General features: G+C 45.7%; 1 protein-coding gene across 1 annotated transcript in view; it reads left to right on the top strand.

Annotated features, from left to right (window-relative positions):
- Positions 1-4,111, top strand: part of LOC148831029 (MAP kinase-activated protein kinase 2) — a 51,882-nt gene extending 47,771 nt beyond the window's left edge. The window contains exon 10 of the mRNA XM_088921822.1: positions 1,307-4,111. Within this exon, the coding sequence (XP_088777948.1) occupies positions 1,307-1,444 (138 nt within the window). The 3' untranslated portion in view covers positions 1,445-4,111. The remainder of the gene's footprint in view (positions 1-1,306) is intronic.
- Positions 4,112-10,906: the final 6,795 nt, after the last annotated feature.

A 10,906-nucleotide genomic window follows, 5' to 3' on the forward strand; every position in this document is an offset into this window, starting at 1 on the left:
TGAATAGATTAGATTAGATTAGATTTGTGGCTCTGAGGCTTTCTTTGCTAAGCACCTTTCCATTTGTTTCAGAGATGAAAGCTCTAATTCGCAAAATGCAAGTCAGGTGATTGGGTGGGTAGCTCGGCTGACGTGAAACCAGAAGGGATCATCAGGACTGTGATGAGAACTGTCCAGGAACGAAACAAAATAGCCACATACTGTCCCTTTATATCTTATTGCCCTTTTGAAATACCAAGTTACAAAGTGAGGTGTGTTATCATGTGCTCACAGTGGTCAAATCTTCTGTTTTTATGTTGGTGGTAAACATTTGTGTGAATGTTAAAAGCGGAAAATGTGGTTTGCTTTTATCTTAGCTGCGTGGGGTGACTGCAGAGTAGATTTTGTATTGGAAGTCAAAAGTAAACTTAGCCGATGGAAAGAAGTTTTTGGGAACATCTGTGAAGTCCTCCCATCATCCAGAGCAGTGTGTGGCTCTTGAAAACAATCTATACTAAAACCTTTCTGCAGTTGTGTGCTGCATTACTGCTACACAACGCTATTTACAAATACAAAACCAAAATGTTTGCTGTACCAAACAAGTTCTCTAAAGAATTACGTCAGAACAATTATGTCCTGCTGTCAAAGAAGCATCATCATAATAGATTAAAGAACAGGAGCATAACTCCCCTCCTGGAGGGTCAGTTATATAATTTAACTCATTATTTGCTGAACTGGACATAGTGAAAAAGCTGGAGATGTTTAAAGAGACCTGTGAAACCTGATGGACAGAGGCCCTTGGACTGCAGTTGGGCAGAAACCTGTTGAGTCTTGTGCAGAGGATTTAAGAAAGGGATTTCGATCTTGCACCCTGGACTGCTGGTGTGTCAGAGTCCAAGCAGGTCCGCAAGAGTACTGGTGGGCGATGAAATAAGGACAGGGAGGAGGGGCAGTAGTGGAAGTTCAACAGAGGTGCTGAAAAGGGGAGACATTTATATGCAGAATGGAGGGGTTCTGGGGCGAACTTCCCAGACAAGCTGTGGCAGATTCTGTGAGACATAGCTGGCTAGAATTTGGGGATCAATGAGGTACCAGTAATCAAATGAGCAAAATGGGCTGAACGGCCTCCTGTCATTTGTGACTGTTCTTTTATAAGTATGTCAAATAGAGACCAGGAGTTGCTGGTGGTGCTTTGAACTACGCTCTCAGATTTTACTGGCAGACTCCTGCAGCATGGCTCACCTTTGACCTTCAGTTTTGTACAGCCTGCACAGGTGTTTTGGTACAAAGTGTTTAATATTTTTTAAATCTCTATTTGTTACCTCAGGAGGAAATGACCAGCGCCTTGGCAACCATGAGAGTTGATTACGAGCAAATAAAAATCAAAACAATTCAGGACGCCTCTAACCCTCTGCTCATGAAGAGGAGGAAGAAAAATACCGGCTCGGACCCGCCATCCCTCTGAGTGGCCCTCTGGATGCATTGTCGCTGCCAGAAAGCAATAATGATCCCAAAATCACGGAAACACACCCGGATTTTCAGAAGTGAAAAAAAAATAGGAAAAGTATTTTTTCCTTCTCGATTTTCTTTTTTTAAAGCAATTCCTTTGTTTTTATTATTCACTTATTTTTAAATAATTAAGCACTCATTTTAAAAAAAGAAGGTTTTAAAAACACTTTTTAAAAAATGCATAAGAATCAAGGAGAAACTGCAAGAGGAAACTGGAGTAAACGGTTTTGATAAAAAGTGTGAATTTCAGTGTTAACATTTCGGTTTTCTTACGTCATTAGTGGTTTTTTTGATCATTGGATGACATTAAATCAGCTTTCCCTTTATTTCATTTTTGTAACAGGCTTACTAATTCAAAACATAAACAGGCAATCACATGAAGTGTTGATAAGCCAATGTTTTCCCCCACTTCCATTCTTTGAAAAGCTCAGTCCTCGCCCTTGAGAGAAGTCTGCTTTTCCAGAGGTAACATGTATTGCTGTGAGTTGTGCCCATTGTGTTCCCTCTCATGTAAAGCTCCATTTTGGGACAAAGCTCTGGCCATCTTTAACCTTGGGTCTCTGGGAGAGTCTACCCCCGAACTAGCAGATTGCTGCGATGGTCCAGTGAAGAGCATGACCCAACAGCCCAGTTGGGTCCTGAAATAGTAGAAGGGGAGCATGGTCATTTTTTTTTAGAATTGCCAGTTGTATGTTTTTCTGTGTTTAGTTTCCAGCTACGAATCCCGCAGCCACGCACAGGGTAGAGTGAGGAAGGGTAGTCAGGCTCCTCCTCCTTTTCCTCAAGGTCTCTTCACACCTCACACATAGCACACAGCACCGTACCAGAGGGTCAGAGCCTGCTGGAAAAGAGGCACGTCCCTCACAGACGGTACCACTTGCCTGTGAGCACCCAGGAGGGCATAGGGGTCACGGAGAGTCTGTGAGTGATGTGTCCCAGGGTCGAACCCGGGACTCCTGTATCATGGAGCTCAACCTGACCCCAGTCGAGCCCCAGTAGGCCAAAGTGTTTACTGGGGTAATCGAGATCTGTGTCCTCCTCCCCCCATGCCACAGGGACAGCAGTTTCCTCATGTCGGTCTGTGTTGACAAAACGTTTTAACAAGCTTTTATGTAATTTTGTTTTGTTCAGTAACAGTGGAGAGCCCAGATGTTCCTGTCTCTTTTGTCTATTAGTTGTGTGAAAAGAGTGTCCAGATTGGGGTGGGCTGGGGGGTGCTGGCTTGTTGACCTCATCCTCCACAGGACTGCTGGTCTGTGGTGAGCAGGCAGCCTGCAAACCCGGGCTGGTAGTTCATTCGGAGAGAGAGGAGAGAAGGGGCTTCTTCTAGTTCACTCTTTGAGTTCTGTGTCTTACAGTGTCTGCATTGCTGTGGGAAGAAAAAAAAACCCACAGACTGAAAACCTGTTTTTTTTTTTGTAAGGGCTTATTTTTGTTTTGTTTGGAACATCTGGTTTCGTGACATTTCTCTGCCTTGAGTTACAACGTGCAACAAGTGAGAGTGGTCGCTAAGCCACACTGTTGGCTTTCAAGAGTACAGTATATAGACACTTGCCTCTTTCATGTACCGTTGAACTTCCCCCTTGGAGTGAAGTTCACACTGCAATGTATATTTTGTAGTTAGCAAATGTGCACGGATTATATTAATCTTTTTCACTGCGTTTCCAGATGAGGTGAAAAAATTTAAAATATTTTTTTTCAAAAGAATAAAAACGGGACATCAAGACTAAGGGGATCTAAATTTAGCTGCAGTAATCAGAAGTGAGTGTGGCCTCTGCCGACAGATAAGCCAGTGTGTACCAATACCTACGTCAGCATCCAGGCCTCCCCTACAAGTCTTTCAGACTTCCCTTGCGTTATTACCACAACTCCAAAAGCTCTGCAATCCTTTATGTTCCTTAAAGTTGACCAGCATCTCACGGTAAAATACCACGGTAACTTTGCACTGCATTTTCGCAGTTTTATGGAGTTCGCCACACCCTATCAGGCGTCACCATAGTTTCCTGTGGTTTGTACTATGCTTTACCGTACCTCCTTGTACGTTACCATGATTTTGAAATAATTTCACTCTGTTATATAACACTTTACTCTATTTTTTTACATAGTATAACGGTAGACTTTAACTAGGGTCAGAGCAGTCTGGGGGAGCCTAGAGTCTTGGGATGAGATTGCTGGGTTTGTCTTTATTTTTGGAGAATGTTATTTATCTTTGTTAATATTCTGGGTTTCTGTTTTTTGAGCTTGCTCTCTGCCACTCCACTGGAACATACCTGAAGCATTAAAGGAGTTTTAAAGTTCACACAGCAGTGTTTCTAAATTAACAAAAGGTGCCAGTCAGCACTTTGGTTAAAACAGGACATTTCTCTTTAGCTCAAGTGATAAAGGGTTTAATTAACCTTCCCAAAAGCAAATTACATGTCCAGTTTGTTAGTGGGGACATAATAAAAATCAGTATCTTACTAATGGAAGTAATTATTTTTTCCAAACTTTTTTGTACTTTTTCGATTTCTGTGCATGTGCACATCCCGTCCAGATGACAAGAAATGTTCTGAATTATTCTGTCTGTTTTTGTTTTTTATTCTTTTTATTTTTGGTGTAGATTAAAAACAAAAACAACAAAAAAGGTTTGGTTTTGTCTTGCCTGTACTATTACTGGTTGATTGTTGTAATTTTTTCCCCAATTTCTAAACGTGATATAAGCACAAAAAATATTTTTGTGCATGTCAGAAACTGCTGTACTAATGTTCAGGTCTGCTTTCATTTTGGATTAAAACACAGAAAAAAATGTTTGTTGCAGTTTTTAAAGGACTGGAGAGAAAACACGGTTTCTGAAACTGCATAAGGTTGTGAAGTTATCAGTCAAGTAGCATGTGCCAGGAAGGTTCATTTTAATCACTTATGCTGAGTCACCGATTTAACCGCCCAAGGGTTTTAGTTTAAAAATCTTATTGTGCTTATTTATGGCCAGTGTGGCCTGATCCTGCTCATATGTTGGTATACAGTCATTTCTCTCCCTGCAGAAGTGTGTATCTGTTACACAACACACTGCTGCATGCTGGGCCTGAGCACAACAGCTCAGGAGACATCCTCTGGCCTGTGGGTCTGGATTGCTGTGTGCAAGAATGGCAGTAGAAGACATTTTCATTTTCAGTTTAAATATTCTGTGGAGGTGATTTTTTTCATTCTGACTCCTGCTCAGCAACTGCCACTGGACCGTTCTGAGACTTTTTTTTTTGGTTGTTTTGCAGCTTTTCAAAGAGGCGGTTTTGACCTCATGGTGCAATTTCTTGCGAACTTCATTTTCGATCTAGAAACGTGCAAAGTCCCGTTTCTTGACGACTGTGCTGGAGCTTTACAATCCTGTCTGGGTGGAAATAATTTTCTGCATCGTTTTTTCCATTTTGATATCTTTGTAACCCCCCCTTACACACACACGCACACGCACACGCACACGCGCATACACAGACATGCAGACATTTTAGTCAGACCTTGCTTTCATGCCAGGGATGTATTGATGTCAAAGCTTAGTGGCAGACCAGTTTTGATCTGACATTGTGAGATCCAAGTATGCTTCATCATCCCATCGCATGGTCTCTGGTAATTCCGACTTGGTTAACTACGTGTCTGTTTTGAATGAAACCGTCGGCCCGAGATCTGAAAATGGAGGGGAGGAGGGGTGTTTTCATCGCAAGCGTATTGATAGCGAAAGTAACATGCCCACCCTACTTGCACCTTTGCTGCATCACGTCTGATAAATGCAGGTAAGAGATAGGATACTGCTACGCCAAACCTGCTCTCAATTTTAACCACTGCGTGCTTTTCTTAAATACCCCCGTCCCTCCTCCACCCGCCCCCGTGCAGCGGAACGGGACCGCTGTCCCACTTTCGGCCTGCACCTTGCACCGGGGCAGGAGCGCTCAGCCCACCAGGTGCGCTGTCACGTGTGTTCATTTAGCTTCTGAAAATCTTTCAATCTGCATTTCTGCAAAACCTGTGCTATCCAGGGTGTATCCAGCCGTTGTGTGCCGGGATAGGCTTCAGCTCCCCTGCCGCCCAGAATTGGGTAACGCAGTTAGAAAATGGATTGATAGCTTTCGTCAAAAGAAAATCCACTCTTTCCGGCTCAGAACTGCAGGCTACCTCGGTCTTACTGGAGCCTCCGCTGCCCCCTCCGTCCCCCTGCCCAGGTACACAGGTAGGAGGGATGATCTCCCAGCGATAAGAGTTTCTATAAGACTTACCCCAAGCGTGCCCAGAAACTGGGGCGGTTACGTTCCCTGCAGAGGTAAGCCATGGCTCTGGCAGAGGCACAGCAAACGGGTGCAATGATCCTGCCATGTTGGCGAAAGAAACGGCTGCCCCGGTTCTTTCCTCCAATGAATCACAGTCTAAGAGACATTATGTGTTTCATCATGTGAAAAGCCTCTGGTTCCTTTTCCGGGAGGACAGGCTCATCCTCTGTACTGTGAACTTTCCGCACGGTCACTTATGAAGGCTTTCGTCGAATATGACTCATGCCAGCGCTGCCCTTTACAACCAGCCGTTCATGGGCAGTCTGTGTTTTTTTTCTTGCGTGCTGAGCTGAATCATGCTAACTGTTCTTTCTTTCATAACGCTGGCAAAGCAAAGCCACTCGAAGGACCAGTTGAGGAACAGCGTTTGACTTGGGTTCTTCCATGCCTCCGGGTTGCCTCATGGCTTTCTAATACTAATTCTGGTCTACGTGCCTTGTCATTCTCTTCATAATAAGAATTTTTTATGATGAAAATTTGTAAGCCGTGAATTTGGTGGGACAAAAGTGTCAGAGAACCCAAGAAATCCCGCCCGAGTGTCTGGACCTTAAGCTGTGCTGTGGACTTAAATGTGTCTTGGTCCCGGTCCTGTGGTTTCCACAGAGCAGGCCTTGTGGCAAGAGGGGATGTTGCACAGGTAACCAATGTAAAGACGGAGCAATCCTGAGAAAACTGACTGCCCCTGGTGCACTGTGGTCAGGTGTACCTCCACCCTTCTTAAAAAGATCTCTGGACTGAAGCAACTTCAGGGAACGAGCTTGAAAATGTGGTGACTACTACGTTGCCTGCCAGCGAAGAAGGAGGTTTTTGTAACAAAGTAAAAGTGTGAGTGTTCTAAAGATCACCTAATGGCGTAACAGCTATAAATCTTGGATTGCCGATACCCTCCTTCTTTATTTGAACATCTTTGCGAGCTCAACATCTAGAAATAAATCTGGTCTGGTCCGAATTACACTGACTCGCCTCCGCAAGCTCGCGCGCTGATGGATAAGACCACCAGAATCTGCCGCTGGGCGGCATCAGAGTGAGAGGCTGAGGTTTGGCTGCCATCCAGCTGCACCTCCGCCACGCCTGCAAGACGACAATGCAAAGAAACAAAAACCATCTCCACTTGCATGACTGTGTGCGTGGATGGGTGTGTGCTCGGTAAGGTGCATCTTATCTGCATGGAGAATTGCGCACCAAACGCCCCAGGAAACAAAACATGAGGCCGCCTTGCTGTTTACGGTAGGCAATGGAACGATGGTGTTTGGCTATTGTTTGTGTGGAACTTTCTTCCCATCACCACTCACCTTTCCACAGCACAGATGTTGTTGTTTTTTTCTCGTTTGTTTTTTCGGTTAAGGACCAGAGCTGCGGTTAACCAATTGAAATTGGTTTGATTTTTTAAAACGAAGCGGTGAGGAAGAGGAAGCAGTTCTTGTAATCACCTAGAGGTAACACCAACCCCTTGATAGGTAGAAGGGTTTATTTTTAAACCGAGCATTTTGTTTTGGCGCAGAGGTGCAAATGTGGCTTTGGGCGGGGCCGGGCTGTTGTCGGCTCTTGCGTTCGCATCGATCGTCACGGCTGCAGGCTCGCTCCTGGGCAGGGTGGAGCAGAGCTGCCTGGGCAGCAGTGGGAGCGGCCCCGGCAGGGCGACGCAGAGCTGGGCCCCCCGTCCTTCGGGGCCAGGTGGATGTCCGGTTTTCACCCCGACAATTCTTGTAGCTTTATTCAGACAAGATTTTGATCAGTGGAACGAACCTGGTAGAGTTTCCAAAACACTGCAGCCAGTGTTAGGTAATAGGGAATGAGTTACACTGCATGATTGCAGAAACTGTGGGACTGTAGGAGGCTGGTCTCTATAACACTTCAATGCGAAAAACAAAAATATTAAATACAAAACCTCTTAATCATTAAGCACCTTTTAATTAAGAATGCACCTTGACAAGCCCCTGTAGGCCTTGGGCGGAGAATGTGTTCCTTCTGTGACCCAGGCATGACAAGTTCCAGTCTGGGGCCGTGTCACTAGACACCTGTGACCAGGACTCCGTGGGCAGTTGTGCGCGGTGGGTTTACTGCCAGCAGGGGGTAGGTTTGTGACTTGGGAGTCCTGCGCTCTTGTGGGAGCCTCGTGGGGGGACACGCCCCTCCGTCTCCGCTGAGCTTTCAGCATGTCAGAATGTGAAGTGCAAGGCGCGTGGGCAGCTCAGTGGCAACACTGCAGCAAAGCCATACTGAATTAATAGAGTAAGAAGATGGCGGCCTATGATTCCCTAGATGTCAAGCCACATTAACCATTATACTCCAGGGGCACTTAAGAGGAGAACAGGGCCTACACATCCTATCTTTGGGCGGCTTGTACAGCTGGCCACAGTGCTGTCAGCCCTGTGAGCTATGCAGGAGCTGATGATGTGACATCCCACAGGGATGTCCAGTCCCAGCTGAGTGATGGTATTTATTGTTTGATGAAGGGGTTGTTTAGCAGGTGTAAACTGGACGACATGAAACGTCCCAGATGTGTGGGATACAAGGCTGCGTCAGGTTCTGGACCTTATTTATCTAAATGGGCCACAGTTCTCCTTTAGGTCTTCCATGTATTTCTATAAAGGCAAAGCTTTCGGCTTCAGTTGAGCTTCAATGCCACGTTAGTGTGTCTGCTTGATGCTGTATTTGCATGTTTGGGAAGGGAACGGCTGTGTCTAAATGGACACAAAAATATAAGTACCTGGGTGGTCAGAAACATCCTTGCAAAGAGATGAAGGATTTTGACTTTTAATTCATTTTTGCAAGGATGAAGATCTTTCATACAAGGCGTTATAAACCTTCCATGATTAATTTTTCCTTTGAGTACACATACATTAAACACGCCTGCCAATGAAATGTGTTTCTATCAGCGTACAGGTTCTGTCTGTAATGGTGTAAGGCTGATTATAATGACTATATAATTTATCTATATGTTAAAAAATATTTTCCCATGGTTATGTGTTGATACCAAAAATATAAAGCACAACCATATGAACAGACTATTGCAATACTTTCAGACGCCTACGAGCTAAACAGCCTCTATAAGACGGCATTGTTTCACAATGACTGCATATTGCACTGGCATTAACACTTATTACTGTATTAAAAAAATGAAATTTGTAATTATTACTGGCAGGCTTGTGGCTTTTCATATTGTAAAAAAGTGGCCTTTTCTGTTTGAGAAGAGGTTATAATACCGCTGAGCACTAATTTCTTGAGGTTGTCTTTTTTTTCCACCCTTGAATTCTTTGGATAAGCGATACGCCTCTCCAGGAGCTGTACTGGTTCTAACGTTGCCGCCCTCACCAAAGGCTTCATTTTCATAATGCCACTTGTCCACTTGCTCCCAGTGCAATCCTTCCCCCTCGCGGGCACTGTGATGCCTGTGTTTCCTGCGCAGTCCGCTGGGCTGCTCAATGCCAGGGACACAGACACGCTTGCAGCTGTGCCAGTGCAGAGCGGTTGGCTTTAACCTCCTCCTCTCTCCTGCTGCAAAATGCAGTTGCTGGCTGTCGCTCTGTCAGCTCGATATTCCAACATGCGCATTCCAGACGCAGCCCTGTCCTGGAGAAGGGCGTCCCTCGCCTCATCAGCCACGCGTGCCTGGAAGCTCCTTGGGGGATGCTGGGTTACTACAAGCTCCTCCCCTTGTGGCACTCGGCCAATCATGCGCTGTCGCTGGGGGAATCTCTGTCACGGTTGCCTAGACTCTGAGCGATGCTGAGAGAATCCGACCTGCTCTCAGGCAAGAGCCTTTACCACCTGGGAGTGCCAGGTCAGCAGGTTGTGGTGGGAGAGGTCCAGTACAGTACCTGTTTGGTTTCCTTGTAGTGGGCCATAAATGATAATGCAGTTAGGAAATTGATTTCTGCAATCTGAAATGAGTTAACGGCATTTCAACGGGGGAAATGAGCAGTAGAAACAGCCAGTTGAGACATCTGTATGAAAAATTGGTCACACCTCCCAAACACTGGACCATAGTAAAGAGTGCTATTGTTAAAAAAGCCCTCCGTCTTCTCTGTTATTGTACCCTTGTACCCCCCTGACATGTCAAACATGTCTCCAGGACCCCCTCAGGCCTCAGCTGTGTCTGTTGCAGCAAAAGCCCCCTAAAGCTGACCCAACCCTGGAGGCAATACCTGGAGCGCAGGCTGAACCTGCACTAAGCCATTTGCTTTTCCTGGTGTTAAAGACTAGTTTACCTCAGTCTTCAGCCAGTCTCTAAACTGTGGGTGTTTGTGTGGTTGTCCTGTGATCTGGATACAGTCCTGCCAGGCACTCTTGGTTCTGGGATATCCGGCTCACAGCGGCTCTCTACAGGGTGAAGCAGTGCTGGGCAAAAAAAATAGACGGAGAGAGGCTGTGCTGTACGTACCGTGTCTTTTTAAAGGGGGTAAATGTCAGTCACTGAGAGAGGCCTTATAAGGAGAAAATTTGGTGGAAGGGTAGAAGGCAGAAATCTTGTGATTGTATTTTTCCCTTTGAATGATTTTTTTTTTCAGGAACTATGATGTGTGTACAGAAGTGCACATAAAATTAACCCCATCACCCCCTCAGGAATCAGGCAAAATCTCCACTGTACCACTGTAACGTTTATTAACACATTCCGGATAACACTTGACATCCTCCCTTCGAATGCAGGTTTTATCAGATGTGGTTGAATTTTAGAAGCACTGTTCTACAGTGCCTCTGTTGGCAGATTACATGATGCGAGACTGACGGGTAACAAATATGTGCTTTGCTGAGAGACAGGAAAGGGGGAGAAGATGTAAAAACAAGCCTCAGGTCAGGCCAGTGGACCCTGATGCTGAAACAGGTCCCGGGGGTGGAGAGCACTGGGGTTCCTGCAGGGTCCTCCGTGGGCGAACGGTTTGGACAGCGTCTCGGAGAGAAGCCCGACGGCGTGTTAAAGGGTGGGAGAGAGATCGGCTCGAGAGCGGCAGAACTCGCTTCCTCGTGGCGCTGAAACCACGGTGATGTCGGTAGCTGCTCTCTACTCTTAAAACCGGAACCGCGCGCAGCCGAACTGATGAATGAGATTTTATTTGCCCAGAATTTCTCGCGTGGGTATTTCCCCCGGCGGCATCTTACAAGCGCAACAAAGCGCGGGGAGAATC

This window comes from Atractosteus spatula, chromosome 7 (assembly GCF_055471065.1).
Source record: "Atractosteus spatula isolate fAtrSpa1 chromosome 7, fAtrSpa1.hap1, whole genome shotgun sequence".
In the NCBI taxonomy this organism is placed as follows: domain Eukaryota; kingdom Metazoa; phylum Chordata; class Actinopteri; order Semionotiformes; family Lepisosteidae; genus Atractosteus; species Atractosteus spatula.